Source organism: Chiloscyllium plagiosum, unplaced genomic scaffold (assembly GCF_037043375.1).
Source record: "Chiloscyllium plagiosum isolate Xiang-an unplaced genomic scaffold, Cpla_swu_hap1 HiC_scaffold_25, whole genome shotgun sequence".
In the NCBI taxonomy this organism is placed as follows: domain Eukaryota; kingdom Metazoa; phylum Chordata; class Chondrichthyes; order Orectolobiformes; family Hemiscylliidae; genus Chiloscyllium; species Chiloscyllium plagiosum.
Genome location: NW_028270163.1, coordinates 5,509,914 through 5,535,874, shown reverse-complemented (window position 1 = coordinate 5,535,874; position 25,961 = coordinate 5,509,914). Strand labels below are relative to the sequence as shown.

At 42.9% G+C, this 25,961-nt stretch overlaps 1 protein-coding gene across 3 annotated transcripts in view; it reads right to left on the bottom strand.

Annotated features, from left to right (window-relative positions):
- Nucleotides 1-25,961, bottom strand: part of pik3cg (phosphatidylinositol-4,5-bisphosphate 3-kinase, catalytic subunit gamma) — a 40,682-nt gene that overhangs the window by 2,699 nt on the left and 12,022 nt on the right. For all 3 annotated transcript variants that reach the window (XM_043714329.2, XM_043714328.2, XM_088000425.1), the window contains exons 3-10: nt 25,205-25,270; nt 24,883-25,108; nt 18,333-18,436; nt 10,616-10,762; nt 8,813-8,903; nt 8,242-8,372; nt 6,050-6,161; nt 2,624-2,781 (exon numbers count right to left, since the gene is read on the bottom strand). In XM_043714329.2, the coding sequence (XP_043570264.1) occupies nt 2,624-2,781; nt 6,050-6,161; nt 8,242-8,372; nt 8,813-8,903; nt 10,616-10,762; nt 18,333-18,436; nt 24,883-25,108; nt 25,205-25,270 (1,035 nt within the window). The remainder of the gene's footprint in view (nt 1-2,623; nt 2,782-6,049; nt 6,162-8,241; nt 8,373-8,812; nt 8,904-10,615; nt 10,763-18,332; nt 18,437-24,882; nt 25,109-25,204; nt 25,271-25,961) is intronic.

The following is a 25,961-nucleotide window of genomic DNA, read 5'->3' as shown; positions in this document are numbered from 1 at the left end:
TTTTGAGAAGATTTGTAGCTCAGGTTGAGGTTCTGTATGTAAGTTTGCTCATGGACGTTTCGTCACCATACTAGATAACATCATCAGTGAGGTTCTGGTGAAACACTGGTGTTAGTGATCCGCTTTCTATTTGTGTGTTTAGCTTTCCGTGGGTCAGTGATGTTGTTTCCTGTGGTGATGTCAGTTCCTGTGGTGACATCAGTTCCCATGGTGATGTCATTTCCTGTTCTTTTTCTCAGAGTGTGGTAAATGGGATCCAAGTCGATGTGTTTGTTGGTAGAGTTCTGGTTGGAATGCCATGCTTCTAGGAATTCTCATCCATGTCTCTGTTTGGCTTGTCCTAGGATGGATGTGTTGGCAACATCAACCTGGCCAAGGAAACACTGAATACACTATTAGAACAACCAAAGACACATATACCAAACACCACCAACTTCATCAGCAAGGACAACATTGTCAAGTTAGAGGATCAATGCCTTACTACCCACTTCACTTTCAATAACAAAACCTACAGACAAACCACAGAACACCCATGGGATCTCCACTATCAGGATTTTAGCAGAGGCAGTAATGCAGAGACTCGAACAAACAGCTCTGCCAACCATTAACTGCCATTTCTAGATGTCACAGTAGAGCAAACAGCCAATGGGGAACTTCAAACCAGCATCTCCAGGAAAACAACACATATGGACCAAATACTAAACTACAGATGCAATCATCCCAATATCCACAAACGAAGCTGCATTAGAACATTATTTCAACAAACCGCCACACACTGCAGCACAGAGGAACTACGAAGAGCAGAGGAAAATCACCCATACACCGCATTCAAAAAGAACGGGTACCCTAGCCACATTCCCCTACATCAAAGACATCTCAGAAATGACTGCCAGACTACTCAGACCTCTTGGCATCATGGTAGCCCACAAACCCATCAACACACTAAAACAGCAGCTAATGAACTTTAAAGACCCCATACAGACAACAAGCAAAACTGGTGTCATTTACAAAATACCTTGCAAGAACTATAACAAACACTACATTGGACAAACAGACAGAAAACTAGCCACCAGGATACATGAAAATCAACTAGCCACAAAAAGTCACGATCCATTTTCACTACCCTTACATACAGATGATGAAGGACACCACTTCGACTGGGACAATGCATCCATCCGAGGGCAAGCCAGAGACATGCGTGAGAATTCCTAGAAGCATGGCATTCCAACCGGAACTCTATCAACAAACATATCGACTTGCACCCCATTTACCATCCTCTGAGAAAACAAACAGGAAATCACCACTGGGATTGACGTCACCATGGGAAATGACATCACCAACCCAAGGAAACCTAAACACACAAATAGAAAGTGGGCCACTAACAGTAGTGCTTCACCGGAGGCTCACTGATGATGTTAGGAGAAAGTGAGGACTGCAGATGCTGGAGATCAGAGCTGAAAAATGTGTTTCTGGAAAAGCGCAGCAGGTCAGGCAGCATCCAAGGAGCAGGAGAATCGACGTTTCAGGCATAAGCCCTTCTTCAGGAATGAGAAGAAGGGCTTATGCCTGAAACGTCGATTCTCCTGCTCACTGATGATGTTACCTAGTACAGTGATGAAACGTCTGAAAGTGAACTTTCCAGCTCAGCGAGCAAACTTACATACTGAATCCAGATTCTCAGTTCTTTTCCTTGGATTTAAAATAAAAGGTCAGCAGGATTTGGTCTGATATTCATTGCACAAAGCTGTAGAAGCTCTCAGGAATTTGGGTTCATCCCCTCACATATATCCCTCCAGCCGATGCCACCCATTAAGCAGTGACAAAGCAGTTCCAGAAATAAAGAATAAGGTTGATATCCTGTATTGTGAAGAGTACCTCAAAAGTAACAAATGCTAAAAACTCTAGTTTTTTTTTTCCATTGTCTGTTAAAAAGCCTCCCAGAATGTGACCAAAATCTCTCATCTATCACTGCACAGAAACTTGAATTTGAAAATCTATCATAGACTTTGTGCTTTTGTGAGTGCAACAGATCTCAGATGAGTTTTGTATTTTCTGAATAATACATCTGTTCCTTGCTGTCCAATAAACCCCACATTCCCTTGTGTGAGGAGGAGGCCTTTTAATGTGAAGCATTATGTTTGCATTTATGTAGCATCTTTGGTGCAGTAACACAGTCAAAGATGCATGGTGGAAGATTTCAGGCAAAGTTTAATTTGAAGATTTGGATAGGTTATCAAAAACTTGATCAAAGTGGTATAATGTCTTAAACAAGGAAGCAAGAGAGGAATTTTAGAGCTTCGGCCCTGATGGCTGAAGTCATAGCCGTCAATGTCAGACTGAATCAATCAAGAATACTCAAGAGGTCAGAGTTGGAGAAACAGCGTTCTTTTTAGGATATAAGATTGGAGCAGGTCACCGAGATGGGGGGAGGGAGAGGCCATGAAGGGACTGGAACATGAAAATAGGAAGTTTAAAACTGGGATACTGCTGGATTGGGTGCCAGTCTAGAGCAGTAAGCACTGGAGTGTTGGTAGAATAGGACTTGGTGTGAGCCAGGTGTAGGCAGTCAGCCAGGAAAGTCACTTTGTAATCTGTCAGGTGATACAGCATTAGATTCACATACCTGAAACTTCTGGAAATGTTGGCTTGTCTTCTTGCCGGATGTGCCCATCACAAAGAGAAAGTCAGGAGTGAGAACAAAAGGCACTCTCTCTTTATTGATTCCCAGGAAGCTTTTGTAGTTCCCAAGAATATGACCAAAATCAATATGGAAAAGATTTCCTGAATGGAATAAAGCAAAAAGTTGTGGGTTTTCCTGTTGGTGCAAGTGTTCATAATCCTCTCATGAGTATTAATGAGGGTATCAAACTAACCGGCAGTAGGATCAGTAACTAAATAACATCAATTTAAGATAATTACCAAAAGAACCACAGAGAGAATTGTTTTACGCAGCAAGAGCATTCTTGCATGCATTGACAGACTGGTAGAAACAGACTCTGTCATAATTTTCAAAAGGGATTTGGGTAAATACCTAAAACATTCAATTTACAAAGCCTAGTGGAAATAATACTCCTAATTGCATAGCCAAAACCATGGGCCAAATGGCTTTCCTCAGTTATCCCTGTCCCTTTGTGGAGTACGTGGAAAATTCCTTGTTCCAATCCTACCTACAACTCATTCTCCAGTACAATGATGATGATCAATCTCTCATCCAGAATGGAAAAAATGATCAATTTTGCTTTCAATTTCCACCCTGTTCTCATCTTCATCTGGTTCATCTCTGATTCCTCCCTTCCTTGACATAGTTTCCATTTCTAGAGACAGGCTACACTACAAACACACCGACTCCCACTATTACCTCGATGATACATCCTCACACTCCACTTCCTATAAATACTCCAGCCCATTCTCCCAGGTTTTGCACCTTCATCACATCTCTTCTGATGATGCCATGTTCCACAGGAGGTCTTTAGAAATGTCCACCTTTTTCCTAAACTAAGGATTCCCCACCACTGTGGTTGACCATACTCTTAGCTATGTCCAACCCATTTCCCACACCTCTACCCTCACCCCTTCACTTCCCTCCCACAATACTAATAAGATCCCCCTCATTCTCACTTTTCACCCCACCAGAATCCATATCTAAAGGATCATTAGCCTTTATTTCCACCACCCCAGTGGGATGCCACCACCAGACACATTCCCCTCTCTTCCCTTGTCAGCATTCTGAAGGGACCACTTATTTGTGCACAGAGAGGCCAGTGAGGTAATGGTTTGAATGTTTTGGTCAACAGTTGATAATGAGATAGATTGGTAAGGTGATGATTTAGTGCTGTGATTCTAGATTATTAATCTGGAGACCTAGGTGATGCTCTGAGGACCTAGGTTCAAATCCTGCCATGGTTGAATCTTAATTTTAGATTCTTTTTACTTCAGTTTCTAATGATGACGATGAAATTGTTGCCAGGAAATACCCATCTCGCACACTAATGCCCTTTGGGGAAGGAAACTGCATCCTTACCAGGTCTGGCTTACATTTGATGCCAGACACATGGCATTGTGATTGACTCTTAACTGATGCCAGGCAATTAGGGATGGGTAATACTCCTGGCTTAGCCAATGACACCCATATGCCATGAATAAATAATCAAAAAATTAATTCAAAAATGAAGGAAAATATGGCATGCATTCATTTGAAGGCCACTCTCTCCTTGTTATGTCAGAGTATAAGCAATAGGAGCAGGAGTGAGACACTGACCCTTTAAGGCTGCTCTGCCATTTACTAAAATCATGCATCATCTTCTACCTAAATATCACCAGCCCACACAATTCCCATATATCGTCAGACATACAGTTCTCAAGTGTAAAGAATTCTGAACATTAGCAACTCTTTTAATGGGAAACATTTCTCCTTATTTAACTGCTTGAGCTTGTGTTCTGAGACTATGATCTCTCTCAAGCTCTGGATTTAGCAGGTGGGGAGGGGAACATCTTCCCAGCATCTACCCTCTAAGGATTTTACATGTTTTAAAGAGATTAACTGACAGCATCATCAATGTGCTTCGGGGCTTGTTCCCCTGCACCGAAAAGCCATCTATGTTGCTACATTTGCACCAATATTATGTTGCGGTTTATGTTTCTACCCTATACTACTATCTGAATGCATTTCCCACTCTGCTTGCACAACAATCTTTTTCATATCTTTCACACTCATTGATTAGCTCATGCAACAGTACTGCCTGACATTTCTCACCTTTCCACAGTTCTGCTTCCTTTAGGGTGTGGCCTACACTGAGGTTAGTCATGGCTTTGTGGGCAGCAGCAGTCCATTCTTTACCACAACTCTCAACATCATCCCCATTTTTACTATTATTCATGATACTGGAATAAGCAAATCTTTGAAGAAAATTTCTATTTGTTAAATGGGCCATTTTCAGCAAATACAGGTTCTAAGGACAGTGAGCCTTATCCCTCGTTCCAGATAGCAACATACACAAACTTGCACAGGGTGAATTCCCCTATTTCTCTCTTACTAGCCCAGGATTTGTTAAAACTCATTCAAATGGCTGGAACAGTTCACCGTGGAACAGAGAAGGTCAAGGGAGCTGTAACTGTTAAGGGCAGCACGGTGACTCCGTGGTTAGCACTGCTGTCTCACAGCACCAGGGACCTAGGTTCAATTCCAGCCTCAGGCAACCGTCTGTGTGGAGTTTGCATGTTCTCTCTGTGTCTGCATGGGTTTCCTCCAGGTGCTTCAATTTCCTCCCACAGTCCAAAGATGTGCAGGTTAGGTGAATTGGCCATTCTAGCCCATAGTGATAGGTGCATTAGAGATTCTAGATTAGAGCGGTGCTGGAAAAGCACAGCAGTTCAGGCAGCATCCGAGGAGCAGGAAAGAAATGGGTCTGGGTGGGTTACTCTTCAGAGGGTCGGTGTGGACTTGTTGGTTGAGGGCCTGTTTCCACATTGCTGGTAATGCTGGTAATATTTGCTTTGACAGAGAGATATTGTGATGGTAGCAGACACGTGTCCACCTGTGACACAAGGTACCACTATCAATAAGGCAGGAATCTAATCTAAAATTAAGTTGAATTTTTATGGAGTAATTAAAGAATGGATTGAATTGGACTGACATCTGTAACCAAAGGACTGAAATTTAAGGTAATTGTCAAAAAAGCCAAAAGAGAGATGAGGAGAAACGTTTTTAATTATGCAGTGAATTATATTAAATCAGCAAGCTGCCTCATAAGGTACTGAATTCAATTGTAACTTTTCAAAGAAAATAAGATAAATACTTGAAGGAAGGAAAAGTTTGTAAGTCTGTGACTTAAGAGTGGGACAGTCTGACTTAACGGATAGCTCTTTCAAACAGTGGGAACCAGTATGATGTGCCAAAACGTTTCCTTCATTGCTTAATGCTTCTTCAAATCCTCTTCCTTCCAATAAATCAGTGCAGATTGTCAATGGAATAGAGACCTGTGTGTCTTCGCATCACTGAAGCCTTCTGAGGAACACATATAAATCACCCGATTAGACACTACACACTCACCTGACTCTGTGATCATGATGTTGTCATTGTGCCTGTCTCCTATGCCCAGGATGTAGGTTGCAACACAATATCCAGCACATGAGTAAACAAACCTTTCAACAGCTGACTGGAACTGCAACATCAATAACGAATGGTTTCAGTTTGCATAGTTTAACAGGCATTTATAATATTAAACACCATAACAAAAGAGGCCATCCAGCACAGTTACATCAGAAAGTGTCAAATAGTTAACACAAATCATCCAAAAATAAACAGTGCCAGAAAAATGCTGGTAATATTTGCTTTGACAGAGAGATATTGTGATGGCAGCAGACACGTGTCCACCTGTGACACAAGGTACCATTATCAATAAGGCAGGATACATCCGAGAAGACACACTGATCGCTCATTCTATCTAATGGTCATTTTATTCAAACTTTATGATTATCAATTATGACATTAAGTTGCAGCCCATATGGTTTTGGTAAGGTACCAGATGCCCATCCAGTATTCATTACCATCACCAGTGAGTTGATATAATACCCATTTGGTGCTGAGGAAAGCAGTGAGTCAGGATAGTTTCTAATATTTTTGAGCAGATTCAGCAACTCTGCTGGTCTAACATCCTTGAACTACTACAGCAAACTTGCCCACTACCTGCAAACAGTTAGATTCCTGTCATTCAGTCTGCTAGTCATGAACAAGTCTATTAGCAGTGAGCTGATCCAGTACCCAGTTAATAGTCCTCTGTAACTAGGGCTGGACAGAAGATTTTATTTAACTTGACCATTAATTAGATTCTCTACAGTATGCAACCAGGCCCTTCGGTCCACACCAACCCTCCGAAGAGTAACCCACCCAGACCCATTCCCATACTCTATATTTGCCCTGACGAATGGGCAATTTAGCATAGCCAATTCACCTAATCTGCACATCTTTGAATTGGAGGAGGAAACTGGAGCAACGGAGGAAACCCACTAAGACATGAGAATGTGCAACTCCACACAGACAGTCGCCCGAGGCAGGGATCGAACCTGAGTCCCTGGTGCTGTGAGGCAGCAGTGCCAGTGACTCAGCCACTGTGCTGCCCCACTTCCACATTATGGTCAGATAATGGGGTGGCTCAGTAGTTAGCATTGCTGCCTCAGAGCACCGGGGACTTGAATTCAATTCCACCCTCAGGCTGTATGGAGCAACACACATTCTCCCTGTGTCTGCGTGGGTCTCCTCTGGGCGGTTTCCTCCCACAGTCCAAAGATGTGCAGATTAGGTAGATTGGGCATGCTAAATTGTCCATTGGGATCCTGAGATATGTAGTTTAGGTGGATTAACCATGGGGAATGCAGGGCGATCGGGTTTGGTGGGGGGGAATTATGAGTTCTGGGTGGGATGCTCTTTGGAAAGTCAGCATGAAGATGATGGGCCAAATGACCTGCTTCCACATTGCAGGGAGACTTAAGCTTTCACCTTCTGGCTCAGAGGTGGAGACTACCCGTGCACCTGGTATTTCGAGATGGTCTCCCATCCAAGTACTAACCATACCTAAGTTTACTTAACCTCCAAGATCAGACAACATAAGACATTTTCAGTATAGCATGGCTAAAGTGCTTTGAATCAAACTGTCCGGCCATGTTGTGAGACACATGCAGCTCAGGTGAGAGTTGAACCCAGACTTCGAGCCCACAGGCAAGGAGACTCCACAATGTTTCAAGAGTCCTAAGGCAGCCATTTTGTATTCTGTGCTTAACAATCATTCAACATGAAATGGACAAAATTTACAGTAGAATCACTAACCACCCAGAAACAAATGATTGAATCAGTCGCTTAGTTATTTTGCAATTGGAGAATAATTAACTGATCAAGTAGTTATCAAATTGGAAACATTCTAATATCTGTGAATTTAAAAGTATTAACTAACTGCAACAAGCTTTATTGTAGGAATGGGAGCAGTCAGGTACTGAGAATGAATCTCTATTTTGCACTTGGCCATCTGGAGCAGGTGCATGGTAAAAGCAACAGGGATTTGCATGAACCTAGATAAAATTATGAAGTGTCTTTTATTCTCCCCTACAGAGTAGACACAAATTGTCCAAGCCAATGAAATTAAGCCATTGGCCACTAACAACAGCTTTGATTCAACATGAGGTAATGCTAATTCAGGAGATTAAAAAGTCAGATAATGTAAATCTCTTGTGAAAATTTACATCATTTACCTTGTCTTCAATCGGACACTTGTCTTTCAGCCAGTGATTCAACACTTCATCCTTAAATGCCCCTGTGTTGCCGACTGTGCTCTGTTGAATCTTAGCAATGGTTGTGGCATCTTTCACAATTTGAATCATTCCTGCAGAAGTACAACACTTTGGATTTGTGATCTTGCACAGAATTAAATGGCACTGCTAAACCAGGCATTCATGCCTCAGATGGGTTCACCATTGTATATTGACAATATTATCATCCCATCAGTCACTGGACTCAAATTAAAAACAGGATAAAACACTGGAATCTAGTGGACAAGGGACTACTGCACAGCTATTTTTGCACATAATGCAAGAGATGCTATCACTGTGAACCTTTAAATATAACACTACCCATTGCTAATTCCATTTCCCACATGAACCATTGTCAATCGTTGCCAAATTCATTGCTCAAAGTGACTTTGAGCCCATTGGTCTGTGTTTCATTGGAACCCTGGTCCCATAGGCCAGTTTATAAATCATCCAGTTCTTAAAAAAAGTAGAATAGAGTTAGAGGCCAGAGGCTAAAATAAAGCTTTTTTCTTACCGATTTTGTTTCCTGTTGCAATGCACCCATACGGCAAAAGACAAAGATCCAAAGATTCCATCTCCCAGATTGAATCCATAATTAGAAGGATCTGTGGATAGATTAAAACATTGTTTCACTTATCAAAATATTATTCAAAGCAGTAACTCCATGCAGCATCATGAAACAATTATTGTTCCAAGCACTGTTCACTTCTCCCACATGAACAGCCCCTTTGTAGAGTTCCCTGTGGAACTGGGTTACTCTCTTTGTTATGAGCCAGGTATGTCATTGTCCCTACACCCCGCTTCCCCCATCCTACAATACATATGGTAAACTCATCTGGATCAACTTATGCTCTAAACCATTTTGATTAGTAGAATAGAGAGGCAAAGCTGCAAAACTAGTAAATGTTGGTCGTCAGAAATTTGGGTAATCTTGCTCAAGAACCACAGACAGTGAACATGTATGTATGGTAAACAATTCACAAGGCATGTGGTATGTTAGGTTTTTATTGCAAATGGTTGGAATATAAAATGTAAGAGCTCAACTGTAGAGTATGAGAGAAGGTGGTTATGTTGAACATGTTTCAGGCACTGGTTCAGCCTCAGCTTGAGAATTGCATCCAGTTCTGGGCACCATACTTTAGGAAGGATGTGAAGACATTGGACAGGATACAGAAACGATTCACAAAATTAGTTCCAGGGATGAGAACCTTGAATTTTTTATATAGGTGTGATAAAGGTGTTCAAAATCATGATGGGTCTAGACAGAATAGAAAGGGTGAAACTGTTTCATGTGTTAAAGGATCAAGAATAAGAGAACATAATTTTAAAGTAATTGGAAAACAAATGTTAAAGTGACATGAGACTGTTTTGCACAGGGAGTGACTGATGTATGGAATACACTGCCCAAGAATGTGGTGGAGGCAGATAATTGATGCATTAAGAGAATTGGATGGTTATTTGAAAAGGGAACAATGTGTAGGGTTGCTGAAAGAAGGTCTGATAATGACACTAAGTAAACTGTTTATTTGGAGTACAAGTGCAGGTACAATGGGCCAAATGGCTGCTTTCAGTGCTGTGAGAATTCCATAGTTCTGTCCCTTTGGTACTTTGATCTCATGGAAACTTGTAAAATCCTGAGTGACCATTACAGGATAGATGCTGAGAGATTGGTCCTGGCCTCTCCAACCAAGGAAAACATTTTCACGTTAATGGGGCAGCTATTTACATAAGAACTAGGAGGAGGAGCAATTGAGCCCTTTGAGCCTGCTCCAACATTTAATATGATCATGGCTGATCTCATCTTGACTAATTAAAAACCTCTATACTTCCTCCTGAAATTTACTCAATATCCGGCATCCACTGCACTCTGGAGTAATTTTCTGTAATTCCATGGATTCACAAAAGTAATTTCTCCTCATCTTGGTTTTAAATCTCCAAACCCTTATCTATCCTATGAAGAGCTTTATGATATTTATTATGTTAAAACGTTAATGCGATTGATTTCAAAATGAATTATTTACATTGAGGCCCACCAGCTTCTGCAGTGGGATTTTAACCATGTGCCCAGCACACTATTCTGACATGTGCATGATTAGTCAAACGACGTTATTACTATGACACCACTTTCGCCAAATGAGAAGTATTGAGTAGATCCACGAACATTATCGTGAAGACCATTGAAATGCAGACCAATTCCGTGAACAGTAGTGTGCATGAGGCCAATACAATGAAAGATGCTGAGTTACAATACTGTACAGGGTGAATAATAAGAAATGGGAAAAATCTAAAATTCATAAAGAGCATTTCTGAGCATCACCTGGATGATCAGCATGTCCTGCCGCAGGTCATCTCCATGTTTAAAGATGATTCCAATAGTGTCCTTGGATATGGAGGTGAGATCTGCACACTTGAACTCTAGCCACAGAGGCTTTTTCTTTGATGGCATGACCTTACATTTATCCACCTGCAAAGCAATTAACAGAAAGCCAAGGTGAGTTTGGTGAATTCTTTCATTCTGCATTCTGGTGGGAGTTTAAATATATACACTGATTACACAAATCAATCTATGATTTGGCTCTAGGTGTGAGATGTAGTGCACAGTAATATCACAAAAATCTGGTAGTTGGATGCCCTAACCATCACTTAACCACATCTCTCACGAATTCCATATCCGCCACAGATTCACCTGCACCTCCACACACATCATCTATTGCATCCTCTGCACCCGATGTGGCCTCCTCTATATTGGGGAGACAGGCCGCCTACTTGCGGAACGTTTCAGAGAACACCTCTGGGACACCCGGACCAACCAACCCAACCACCCTGTGGCTCAACACTTTAACTCCCCCTCGCACTCCACCAAGGATATGCAGGTCTTTGGACTCCTCCATCGCCAGACCACAACAACACGACGGTTGGAGGAAGAGCGCCTCATCTTCCGCCTAGGAACCCTCCAACCACAAGGGATGAACTCGGATTTCACCAGTTTCCTCATTTCCCCTCCCCCCACCTTGTCTCAGTCAAATTCAGCACCGCCTTCCTAACCTGCAATCTTCTCCTGACCTCTCCGCCCCCACCCCAGTCTGACCTATCACCCTCACCTTGACCTCTTTCCACCTATCACATTTCCGATGCCCCTCCCCCAAGTCCCTCCTCCCTACCTTTTATCTTAGCCTGCTGGACAAACTTTCCTCATTCGGGCTTATGCCCGAAACGTCGATTCTCCTGTTCCCTGGATGCTGCCTGACCTGCTGCACTTTTCCAGCAACACATTTTCAACAAGTGAAATTGTTTGGGGAAATTGACAAGACTGCCTTGTAGCTTCCCAAACAGTTGCTGTGTTAGATTTGTCACCATACCACTCTGCACAGAGTTTGCTGCTCTCAGGATGTACCAGGAGTGGGTGCGATAGTGAAACAGTGTATTTCTGATCAGAGGGAGTCATAATCAAATCAACCAGACCTTTATTCAGTGATCCCTGTTTGGAAAATGTACCTGTGAGTGTGTATATGGCACTTTAACAAGGTACTGAAGAGTGTCTGACCACTTTGAGCCAGTATATTTAACAGATCAATGTCGATGTGTTGAATGAGACAGCAAAAGACATTCGGAGATTTACAAGGATTTTATTGTAAATCTATAGTTTAGCAGAAACACCAGTTTCCACCTTTCCCTTTCCAGAAGCTAACTCCCCACTGGGGAAGAAGCCAGCTCTTTCAAAAAAACAAATTACAAACAGAAACAAAATCTGCCCAACAGGACACTGTGATAAGCAGAATTTTTTAACAAAATCAAGAAGGAGGAAGTTAAGGAGACTAAATCAAAATAGTAATGCAGGAGGAAATGATACACCCATTTCCCATGACTCTCATCCATCCCTAAAAGTTTCAAAACTACCAGTGGACATCATATGCTTCCTTTCCAAGGTCACTCGTCATGAATGTATCCATTTTAAAAGAGGCAGGCAGTTGGGAATATGACCATCTCTGTGCCTCACTGCTGGGACAGTGTTGATGGCCACATTAGCCAGGAACGGGGGTAAGGCCCATGAGGAAGAACTCTGATCTGCAGCATCCTTCCACACTGGGCACCCAAACATTCAGAAAAATTCAAGTTTTTTATGCAATTTACAAAACCCACAACCCATTTATCAATCACCCAATTAATCAAATTACAAACACATGTAACAAAACAAAAAAAATGCTAATAAAGGAAACAATTTTTTTTTAAAAGCTTCTCTTAAATTTTGTAAACAAACCACCTAGTTATCCAATCATGAAATTAATAAATTGCAAACACTGTCCACCAAATGCCAGTGTAAGAATAAGAAAGTAAAAAGGTGGGGAAACAAGGAAGGGGTTAAATATAAATGGAGGGGAACTATGGTACTCCACCCCCTGTGGCACCTGTCTCTGTGTAAATACCTCAAGGTGAATTCTGCTTGCTTCCTCCCCACCCAGGTGTGAATGCAGCCACAGAAGAGAGGTGGGCAGTTGGGAAAAGAACCCAGCTCTTTTCTTTAACACTGCTAACAGGGGCAATGTGACAATAATAAAAATGGCAGAAACACTCATAACATTTAAGAAGTATTTAGATTTGCATTTGTGATGCCAAAGCATACAAGGCTGTCAGTCAGTACCTGAAAACAGGATTAGAATAGGTGCTCGTTTTTGACCAGCGCAGACCATCATATCTTATAGGAGCAGATTTAGACCTCTTGGCTGGTTGAGTCTGCTCTATCATTTGATCTTGGCTGATATGTTTCTCAAACCCATTCTGTCTTCTTCCTGTACTCCTTGATCCCCTTACTAAGATCCCCTTACTATCTATCTCTATCTTAAATACACTCAATAACTTGGCCTCCACAGCCTTCTGCAGTAATGAATTCCACAGATTCGCCACTCTCTGGCTGAAGAAATTCCTCCTCACCTCATTTCTAAAGAGTCAACCCTTCACTCTGAGGCTGTGCTCTTAGGTGTTAGTCTCTCTTACTAATGGAAACATCTTCTCCACGCCCACTCTATCCAGGCCTCTTAGTATTCTATACATTTCAGTGAGATCTTCCCTTCATTCTTCTAAACTCTGTTGAGTACAGACTTAGAGTCCTCAACTGCTCCTCATATGAGCTGCTCTTCATTTCCAGGATCATTCTTGAGAACTTCTGGAACCCCTCCAAGACCAGCACATCCTTCCTTAGATATGAGGCTGAAAACAGCTCACAATATTCCAAAGTCTGACCAGAGCCTTACACAGTCTCAGCAGTACATCTCTGCTCTTGTATTCTAGCCCTCTTGAAGTGAATGGTAATATTATATTTGTCTTCCTAACTGCCAAACTAAATCTGTATGTTAACTTTAAGGGAATCCTAAACTGGGACTTTTAAGTTCCTTCCTGCTTCAGATTTCCAAAGCTTTTCCCTGTTTAGTGTGACGATGCTGCTCCTTTAACAAGGTTAATGTTTTCTTTGTTTTTTTCAGAGAGGTCGTAATAGACACAGACTCCTAAAAGTCTGGGTTTGAGGGCCAATTTCATTATAGTTAACAGACACTGCCTTAGGCAAAATGCTTTTAAGTTTAAAAAAAACACTTGTACAATGAAAGGAGAGTTGAAAGCGTGGTGCTGGAAAAGCAAAGCAGGTCAGGCAGCATCCAAGGAGCAGGAGAATCAACGCTTCAAGCAAAAGCCCTCCTGATGAAAGGCTTTTGCCCGAAACATCGATTCTCCTGCTCCTAGGATGGTGACTGATCTGCTGTGCTTTTCCAGCACCACACACTCTACTCTAGTCTCCAGCATCTGCGGTGCTCAGTTTCGCCCAACGAAAGGGAAGTGGCTAGTCCAGCTTAGCATTTCTCTGGTTTGGTTTGGTTTTAGCACAGTACAGTGGAAAAAAGCTGCTGGACCCAAAGAAGTAGGTCCATGCTGCTCTCTCTCTGACTTCTATCCTGTAAGACCCTGTGTTTGATTTTACCTTTTGTGCCAAGGGGTGTTTATGGGGATTATTCCAAGTATTGGAAACAGCATCATTAAGTTGGGATAATCTGTTGTGTTTTCGGACAGGTTAAGTTATTCTCTATTCTGTTCCCTTTTGTTTGAGTTTCATTCAGTAATCTTGTAAATAAATTCTGTTTTAGATTAGATTAGATTACATTATTAGATTAGATTAGATTACTTACAGTGTGGAAACAGGCCCTTCGGCCCAACAAGCCCACACCGCCCCACCGAAGCGCAACCCACCCATACCCCTACATGTACCCCTTACCTAACACTATGGGCAATTTAGCATGGCCAATTCACCTGACGTGCACATCTTTGGACTGTGGGAGGAAACCGGAGCACCCGGAGGAAACCCATGCAGACACGGGGAGAACGTGCAAACTCCACACAGTCGGTCGCCTGAGGCGGGAATTGAACCCGGGTCTCTGGTGCTGTGAGGCAGCAGTGCTAACCACTGTGCCATCGTGCCATCCACTTAGTTTTGTTTTAAACTAAGTGGATTGACCAGCTGCATCCCTCCTGGAATATCCGTGTTACACCTGCTTAAAACAACTGACAAAGTTAGGGTCTGGGCTACTTTCTTGAAATGTTTTGTGGGGGTCTGGCCTGGTCCATAACATTAGAAAATAGCCTATGCCTCTATTTTTCCTACCAAAGCTCATTACGTCATACTTTCCAACACTGTATTCCATCCATCTCTTCTTTGCTCACTCTCCTAGCCTGTCCACCTCCTTCTGCATCATCCCCACTTCCTCAACACTATCTGAACTTCCATCTATCTTTGTGTCATCTGCAAACCTAACAACAATGACCTCAGTTCCTTCATCTAGATCGTTAATATGTAGCACGAATAGTTGTGGTCTCAACATGGACCTCTGCAGAATTCCCCTAGTGACCGGCTGCCATCCTGAAAAGACCCTTTATCCCCACTCTCTGCCTTCTGCCAGTCAACCAATCCTCTATCCATTGGCAGTACCTTGCCCTTAACACCATGGGCTCTTATCTTATTTCGCAGCCTCATGTACAGCTTCTTTTCAAAGGCCTTCTGGAAATCTAAATAGATCACATCCCTGGGTCACCTTTATCTAATTTTCTTGTTACCTCCTGAAAGAATTGTAACAGTTTTGTCAGGCATGACCTCCTCTTGATGAAGCCGTGCTGACTCAGCCCTATTTTACCCTGCACTTCCATGTACTCTGCAAGCTCATCCTTAATAACGGACTGTAAAATCTTACCCACGACTGAGGTCAGGCTAACCAGCCTATACTTTTCTGTTTTCTGCTTCCTTCTCTTCTTAAACAGGGGTGTTACAGTACCCATTTTCCAGTCCTCTGGGACCCTCCCTGACTCCAATGATTCCTGAAAGATCACCATCAATATCTCTACAACCTCCTCTGCTATCTCCTTAAAAACATCTAGTCTGGATGATTTATCCATTTTCAGACTTTTCGGCTTTCTCAGCATTTTCTACTTAGCGATGGCCGCTGCTCTTACCTCCGCCCCCTGACTCTCTTGAAGTTCTGGTTTGCTGCTGGTGTCTTCCACCATGAAGACCGATGCAAAGTATCTATTCAGTTCCTCCACTTTGTCCCTCATTTCTGCTTCTCCAGCCTCATTTTTCAGCAGTCCGACATCCACTCTTGCCTCTCTCTTATCTTTTACATATATTAAAAAATCTTGTGCAATCTTCTTTTAAATAAACCACAAGCTTACCCCAGATTTCACTGTCTTCCCCCTCATTGCTTCTTTAGTTGGACTCAGTTGGCTAAAGGGCCTTTTCTCTGCTATTGACACTGTAACTCAAAGATATTTTTAAATGACCTGTTCAGAGATGTTATGATGCACCTCTCTGGAGGAGGTGGGACTTGAATCCAGACCTTCTGGTCCAGAGGTAGGAACACTAGCACTACGCCCCAAGAGAAAATAACTCAGTTCTTCTCTCTTATTTTACCTTATACGCAGAAGTGTTCTTACACACAAATAACCCTTTTATCCCATCACCAAATCACCTGTTTGACTGATTAAACAAGTAACAAATTACAAGCAATGCCTGCCCAGGCATAGGTTAAATAGTCCCTTGCTTTGCGTTGCAAGCAGGGGTTATCCATCAGAACAGAAAATGCTTCGTGGCAATTATGGGGAGCTAGAACCTTAAGGGACAACAGCAGCGTACAGACCAGAACACAAGTCATCCTCGATCCCCAGGATTCTACTTCAACACACCACCATGTTCCCTGGCCAACACCTCTGTCTCAGGCTTCCTGCAGCGCTCCAGCGAAGCTCAGTGCAAGTTGGAAGAATAACACTTCATTTTCCACTTGGCAACTCTGCAACCTTCTGGACTCAATGTTGAGTTCAACAACTTTAGGGCTTAAGATTTCCCATGTCCTTACCCCAACCCCCAGACACCAGGCCTTGTTATCACATGGTCTGCTCTTCCACACAACCCATTGTTAGCCACTAACAGTCACTCTTCACCGTCCTAGTCAGGTCATTATCCACTCCTTTGTTCAAATGTTCTTCTCTCTCTTCGAGCTCTATCTCCAGCTATTGTTTAATCCTTATCCCCTCTCCCCACCCTATCTTCTGCATATAGATTTTCCTGACACCATCAGTTCTGAGCTGAAAATGTGTTGCTGGAAAAGTGCAGCAGGTCAGGCAGCATCCAAGGAGCAGGAGAATCGACGTTTCGGGCATGAGCCCTTCTTCAGGATTCCTGAAGAAGGTCTTATGCCCGAAACATAGATTCTCCTGCTCCTTGGATGCTGCCTGACCTGCTGCGCTTTTCCAGCAACACATTTTCAGCTCTGATCTCCAGTATCTGCAGTCCTCACTTTCTCCTATCATCAGTTCTGAGGAAGGGTCACCCAACCTGAAACATTAACTCTGATTTCCGTCCACAGATTCTGCCAGACCTGCTGAGGTTTTCCAGCAATTTCTCTTTTTGTCTCAATCCCCAGAGTTAGAAGATAGGCGGAGGATCCTGTGGGAAGAGATTTTATGTTTTCGTAACAACACATAAGAAAGGCAGTGGGAAACATTAGATTTCCTCTTTCTGATGGTCACATTTCACATTGCAAACTGGAAGTGGCAGGTTCCAATAGGCAATTGAGGAGGAAGGCATAAGACAGGCTGACTTTGGGGAAATTAGCAGAGGACCTGTCTTTGGGAGATCGCCTCTACTACAAACCAACAATGCCCTTTAAAGAATGTTCTGGTAGTGAAAGAAGAAATGACCAAGTTAGACACGTTGTTCAATGAACACATGAATGATTAAACACCACTTCTGCCATTCTTTAAAGACAATCTGTGCCACAATTAGTGTTCAACTTAGACACTCCAAGGGCTATTTTGGCCAAAGGCTGAAAGTAGATATGAAATGGGTGTTGTACTATTAAGAAAAACTGGATTTAGTCTGGATCTTGCTGCCAATTTTCAGACTCATTGCTGATTCTCACAATCCCTGCTGGTGCTGAAACCATTTCTCATGAGATGCAATTTCCCTGGAGCGATATTTGAAGCCTTCACACTCTCTCTCTCTCTCTGTCTTTATATATATTCTCCCCCTCTCTCTCTCACACACACACACACACACACACAAACACATGGGAGAAACCCTGGCAGGATAGCTCCAGGAATTTAGCTCAAGTGAATTCTTGACAGAGACTCCCACAATATCCTCTTCAAAACACCACCAGAAAAATAGACAATAAGATATACATTTACATAGCAACAAAATCCTTTGTAAAAATGTTCAATCCTAACCAGTGGTCACTGTTAGGTGAGAGTACTAGAATAAGACCTAGCCACCAAAATGCTGTGAACCTTATTAATGAGAATGAGCAGATCATTTAAACAGAAATTAGCCCCTTAACAATTCTCTGGGTGACAGTTTCTAATGCAAGTTTCAATTCCTTGAGGTCTTGCGTTGAACACCAGCTAAACTGACACTTCAGCACCAGACCAAATCTTGGCCATTGCAGAGACTCTTCAGCATCTAAAATATCCAGAGAGAAGCACTTATGTAAAGTTTGACCTACCACAAGAGCACCTGCACGGAGGCCAGGGTCATATGGAACTCGGAAACATTGTGGGAAACCAGATGATTGCAGCTTCTCAAGTTTGTGTCTTAACTGCGAGATTGCTACAAATAAAAGAGATTCAATCAGAAAGAAAACACACCGTACACTTCTCAGCTTTTCTGTAAAAGCCATGAGCTCAGAATTCCCATGGCAGGCACTGCTCAGCTGGTAGCACTCTCACTTCTGAGGCAGTGGGATCCAGTTTCACTCAGAGATCAACCATAAAAATGCAAGCTGACACTCCAAAGCAATAATGGCACTCTCTCGTGGAGTGCTGCTCTGTCAGGAATGCCATCTTCGGAATAAAACACTAATCCAAGGCCCTACGCTGTCACAGCTAAACAGAAAGTATCCAATAGTGCTGTTTTGATTCAAAGCAGAGAAGTTATCCCTGGTCACTAATAGAAATTATTATCTGGTGATTGTTACATTGCTATTAGAGGGAGCTTGTTGTATTACCATAGTAACTACAAGTATTTAATTGGTTGTAAACAAATAATCTTTGGGACACTTCAAGATTGTGGAACTTTCTATAGAAAGGTATGTCTTTTCTCCCCCTACATAACTATCGCCTCGCATTCCTGGTTTACGCTGCATGTATTCTAGTACCTTGATACCCAGGGACCTGGGTTCAATTCCACCCTCAGTCCACTGTCTGTGTGGAGTTTGCACATTCTCTCTGTGTCTGCATGGATTTCCTCTGGGTGTTCCGGTTTCCTCCCTAAGTCGAAAGATGTGCAGGTTAGGTGGATTGGTCATGCTAATTGCCCATAGCATTCAGGGACATGAAGGCTTGGGGGATTAGCCATGGAAAAGGCAGGGTTGGAGGGATGGGGTGAGTGTGGGTGGGATGCACTTCGGGAGGGGTCAGTGTGGACTCGATGAGCTGAATGGCCTGCTTCCACACTGTGGGGATCCTGTGATTCTATGACTCTCTCCTGTTCCTCACCTACTTGGTGTCCCTTGGCCACAGCTTCTGCATTTTTATTACTAACACTTGCTTTTATTTCTCTACTACCACTTTGAACTCATGGTTAATTTTTGTATTGTCAGAGTGGGAATCTGATATTCAGTCTTGAGACACCATAACCTCCAGTTCAACATTTGCAAAGACCAAAGTCTCCCTACAACATGCTTTGTATCCTTGCCACTGATTCCACCTTCCTCCCACAGTAAGAGCTACATATTTTTACTGGAATATAAAGTGGAAAAATTGAAGTTTAGATACTACTGCTTTGCAGAGAATGTACCAGTTGTTTTTTAACAACCTGAATGAAAAGTGAACTCTCATGTCCACTTAGTGATGACAGGTAACTTGTGGAGAATCTGGCTTTAATACTTTTAAGAGATAAACTGGCACTAGATGTCTTTGGATGAAAAACTGCCGAGCAACATCTTTTGGATAGTTAAGTTCTAATTTGTCACAGAACTGCAGTACTCAGACCTCTAGAAAACCTGCAAGTCAAAACCAATGCTCTTTTATTTTCTCTTTCTCTCTCTCTTCCCCCCCGCCTCCCCCAGTAGAAATGAAACATGAAACAAATGAAAAGACTGCAAGGAAGAACTTTAACTCAAGCAAAATCCTACTTCCAGCTAACCAGCTACCAAATTGAGGGCTGCCACCATTAACAACATATTTTGAAGTGTGTCTATTTTAATGCAAGTGTCAGGAGTAATGGTGATGAACTTAGAGCATGGATCAGTACTTGGAGCTATGATGTTGTGGCCATTACGGAGACTTGGATATCACAGGGGCAAGAATGGTTGTTGGATGTTCTGGAGTTTAGATGTTCAAAAGGAATAGGGAGGGAGGTAAAAGAGGTGGGAGAGTGGCATTGCTAATTAGGGATAGTATCACAGCTGCAGAAAGGGAGATCATTGAGGAAGCTTTGTCTACTGAGTCAATATGGGTGGAAGTCAGAAACAGGAAACGACCAGTCACTTTATTCGTAGTTTTCTGTAGATCCCCCAATAGCAACAGAGACACACAGAAGCAGATTGCGAGGCAGATTTTGGAAAGGTGCAGAAGTAACAGGGTTGTTATCATGGATGACATTAACTTCTCTAATATTGTTTGGAACCTCCTTAGTGCAAATAGTTTGGATGGAGCAGATTTTGACAGGTGTGTCCAAGGAGGAGTCCTGACTCAATATGTACATAGGCCGACTAGAGGGGAGGCCATATTGGATTTGGTGCTTGGCAACGAACCAAGGTCAGGTGTCAGATCTCTCGTTGGGAGAGCATTTCGGTGATAGTGATCACAACTCCCTGACCTTTACTATAGTCATGGAGAGGGATGGGAGCAGACGGTATGGGAAAGTATTTAATTGGGGGAGGGGGTATTACAATTGCTATTAGGCAGAAACTGTGGAGTATAAATTGGGAACAGATATTCTCAGGGAAATGCACAATAGAAATGTGGAGGTTGTTTAGGGAGCACTGTGAGTGCTGGATAGGTTTGTCCCACTAAAGCAAGGAAGGGATGGCAGGGTTAAAGAACCTGTGCCTCATCACCCACCACTTTCAACAACATAATCTACAAACAAACCAACGGCGCACCATGGGATCTCCGCGATCAGGATTCATAGCAGAAGCGGTAATGCAAAGGCTAGAACAAACAGCCCTACCAACCATCAAACCAAAAATCTGGGTCCGCTACGTAGATGATACCTTTGTCATCACAAAACAAAACAAGATAGAAGAGATATTTAACATCATCAACACCACCCTCATAGGCATAAAGTTCACCAAGGAGGAAGAAACCGACAACAAACTCGCATTCCTGGACGTCACAGTCGAAAGAATGGACAACGGAGAACTACAGAAAACCGACAAACACTGACCAAATACTTAACTACACCAGCAACCATCCCAACACACACAAACGAAGCTGTATCAGAGCACTATTCCAACGAGCCACGACATACTGCAGCACAGACAAACTTCAGAAAACAGAGGAGAACCACCTATACAACGTATTCAAGAAGAACGGATACTCAAAAAAATACAGTGCGCAGATTCCTCAAGAACAAACCACGACAAGCAGACCAAACACAGCCAGAAACCCTAACCACCTTGCCATACATCAAAGAAGTTTCAGAAATGACAGCCAGACTACTAAGACCCCTCGGAATCCTAGTAGCACACAAACTCACTAACATTCTCAAACAAAAACTAACAAACTTAAAAGACCCAGTACAACCCATGGACAAAACCAACGTCATCTACAAAATTCCATGCAAGGACTGCCACAAACACTACGTCGGACAAACAGGAAGAAAGTTAGCCACCATGATACATGAACACCCGCTAGCCACAGAAAGACACGACCCTCTCTCTCCCTCGAAGCCCTACACACGGATGAGAAAAACCATTTCGACTGGGACAACACATCTATCCTGGAACAGGCTAAGCAAAGACATGCCAGAGAATTCCTAGAGGCCTGGCACTCCAACCACAAGGCCATAAACAAACACATAGATCTAGAAGCCATCTATCAACCCCTCAGAAAACGAACAGGAAATGACATCACCACAAACCCCAGGAACCCCATCCAGGAGAAAGATATAAATAGAAAGCAGGAGACAACAGCTTCGCTTCACTTAGAGCGATGTTACCTAGCCAGGTAATGAAATGTCTGGATATCAAACTTACAGCTCAGCGAGCAAACCTACACCCTAGAGTTAAGGAACCTTGGATGACAAGAGATGTGGAACATCTAGTCAAGAGGAAGAAGGAAGCTTACTTAAGGTTGAGGAAGCAAGGATCAGACAGGGCTCTAGAGGGTTACAAGGTAGCCAGGAAGAAACTACCTGGGAGAGCTAGAAGGGGGCATGGATCAGTACTTGAAGCTATGATGTTGTGACCATTACAGAAATTTGGATATCACATGAGCAGGAATGGTTGTTGGATGTAGGGGTTTTAATGTTTCAAAAGGAATAGGGAGGGAGGTAAAAGAGGTGGGAGACTGGATTAAAGAAAACCCCAAGGCATCTGCACTAATGTGAGGAACAAGAGGATGGCCAGAGTGAGGGTAGGGCTGATCAGGGATAGCGGAGGGAACTCATGTCTAGAGTTGGAGGAGGTAGGGGAGGTCCTTAATGAATACTTTGCTTCAATATTCACTAGTGAGAGGGACATTGTCGTTTGTGAGGACAGTGTGAAATAGGCTGAGAAGCTCTAACTGGTTGATGTTAAGGAGGAGGATGTGCTGGAAATTTAGAAAAACATGAGGATAGATAAGTCCCCTGTGCCAGATGGGATATACCCAAGGTTACTACGGGAAGCGAGGGAAGAGATTACTAAGCCTTTGGAGATGATGTTTGTGTCCTCGCTGTCCTCTGGAATAGTGCCAGATGATTGGAGGGTGGAAAATGTTATTCTCTTCAAGAAAAGGAATAAGGATAATCTTGAGAATTACAGGCCAATTAGACTTATATCGGTGGTGGACAAATTATTGGAGAGGATTCTGAGACACAGGATTTATGATTATTTGAAAAAGCTTAGTTTGATTAGAGATAGTCAACATAGCTTTGTGAGGGGCAGGTCATGCCTCACACGCCTTATTGAATTCTTTGAGGATGTGACAAAACACATTGCTAAAGGTAGATGTGGTGTATGTGGATTTTAGCCAGGTGTTGATTAAGGCTCTCCATGGTAGGCTGTTCACAAAGTAAGGAGGCATGGGATACATGGAAACCTGGTTGTATGGATACAGGATTGACTGGCCCATAGAAAACAGAGGGTGGTAGTAGATGGAAAGTATTCAGCCAAGAGCTCAGTGACCAGTGATGTTCTGCAGGGATCTGTTCTAGGATCTCTCTTCTTTATGATTTTTTGTAAATGACTTGGATGAGGAATTGGAAGGGTGGGTTAGTAAGTTTGCCAATGACATGAAGGTTGGTGGAGTGGTGGATAGTGTGGAGGGCTATTGTAGGTTGCAGTGGGACATTGACAGGATGCAGTACTGGGCTGAAAAGTGGCAGATGGAGTTCAACCTGGAAAAGTGTGAAGTGATTCATTTTGGAACATTGAATTTGAATGCAGAATATAGAGTACAAGGCAGGATTCTTGGCAGTGTGAAGGAACAGAGGGATCTTGGGGTCCACATCCATAGATCCCTCAAAGTTGCCACCTTGTTGATTGGATTGTTAAGGTGGTGCATGGTCTATTGGCTTTCTTTAGCAGGGGGGATTGAGTTTAAGAGCCGTGAGGATATGCTACTGCTCTATAAAGCTCTTGTTAGACCACACTTGGAATATTGTGTTCATTTCTGGTTAGCTCATCATAGGAAGGATTATAGGGACATTTAAGTGACTCTTGGATAGGCACATGGATGATAGTACAATGAAGGGTATGTAGGTTAGTTTGATCTTAGAGTAGGACAAAAGGTTGGCACATCAAGGGCTGAAGGGCCTATACTATGTTGTATTGTTCTATGTTCTATATCAGTACCAGAATGCAAAACAAACTGTGAGAAAGGGACTTCATTCCAGCTTGTGGTTTGGTCTCTTGATCCACAGAATTTGTTGTTCTTTTATCTGTTTTCCACCAAATCTATTTCTGCATAGCTCCCCATTTATTAATGAATGTATGTATGTTTGTGTTAAAAGGAGTATCATTTAAATCTTCATATTAGTAATTATGAACTTGAATCAGATCACAACCACTACCTTCACTCACTGTTATCACTGCCACAGCCGCCGCTGCCACACCCCCCACCCCCCCACATCATGGCAGCATCATGTACAAGATACACTCAGTAACTCAAAATCTATAAGGACAAGGGCAGCAGATACTTGGGAACACCACCATCTGTAAGTTCCCTTCCAAGCCACTCACCATCATGACTTGGAAATATATCATCATTCCTTCAGTGTCATTGGGTCAACATCCTGGAGTTCTCTCTCTAACACCACTGTGGGAATACCTATATCAAATGGACTGCTGTAGTTCAAAAAGGTAGCTCACTGCTACTTTCTCAAGGGACGGTTAGAAAAGGCCATCAAAGACTGGATGGCCTTGTTCACATCTCATGAGCGATTAAAACTGGAATCACATCCAGATGAAAGGCCAAGGTTTAACCGTTTGCAAACTCTGCATGAACATTTAAGAGTCTTTATTTTAATGTTAATCCAGAAGCTGAGACACCATAAAATCAGTCAATTCAAAGTAGGTGGTGGGGTGCTGTGATCAAATGATTAAATTTTAAAAGTTTATTTACACATTTACAATTTATTTAAACACAGCCCTGTCCACATGACACAACAGAAGTCATCTCTTACAAGTACCAGAACGTTTCTCAGTGAAAGTAGGAATCTTTCACCAGCTCAATGTAAGTCAGTGGACTGCAGTTCCACTTTACAAATTCCAGTCACCAGGAGTATGATTGATGGAGAGGTCCTGTGTTAGCAGCTCTCCAATCTTCCCCACTTCTAACTGTAACTTTATGGCATTCTCTATCTCCCATATTCTCCAGCCCTTTGCATCCAGACATTTATAGACATACCTTGAGCTGAAACGTCATACTTGTCAGCAGTGACATTTTTAATCTCCAGTGTGACTTTGTGCAGGGCCTCCATCACCTTGACTTGCTTCATGAAATCCATCAACATGGCTTTCCCACAACCCCGGAGATAGGCTTCCAGAATGACAGCATAGCGCTGTCGATAGTGCATCGATTCAGCCACTTCACTCCTCAGAAACCAGAACAGAAAATGGCCAGTTCGTTTACTCTAGCGGGGAGTCAAAAGTTAAGGCAGAGTTTTAAACAGGAAAATACATGTTTCTGCGCATAGAGAAATCAAAATGCTCGTCCAATCAATACTCACTCTTAAGGCTCGTTTGAGGAGGAATCGGGCTAGGGCACTGTCATGGTAAGGCTCGAACTTGACTGCCTGAAATTAGTTTGAAATAATACATGCATAAGTGTGTATTGGGGGACGTAGCAACTTAAACTGGCCTATCTTATTTGGATATTGGATGTGGGAATCATGTGCTCTGTACTTATTACCCATCCTGAATGGTTCCGGAGAAGATACTGGTGGGTGGCCTTCTTGTTGTACGTTGTTCCACAATGGCATTAGGGAGGGCGTTCTGGGATTTTGACCCAGCCACAATGAAGAAACAGCGATATATTTCCAAATCAGGATGTTGAGTGGCTTGGAGGGTAGTTTGCAGAGGGTGGTGTTCCCATATATATGCTGCCCTTGTCCTTCTAGACGGAAATGGTTGCAAGTTTCACAAAATTTGACAGTGAGCTACATAAGGAAATATTGGGACAGGTTTTCTTTTAGATTACTTACAGTGTGGAAACAGGCCCTTCGGTCCAACAAGTCCACACCGACCCACCGAAGCGCACCCAACCAGACCCATTCCCCTACACTTAACACTACGGGCAATTTAGCATGGCCAATTCACCTGACCTGCACATTTTTGGACTGTGGGAGGAAACCAGAGCACTCGGAGGAAACCCACGCAGACACGGGGAGAATGTGCAAACGCCACAGAGAGTCACCTGAGTCGGGAATTGAACCCGGGTCTCTGGCGCTGTGAGCCAGCAATGCTAACCACTGTGCCACCGTGCTG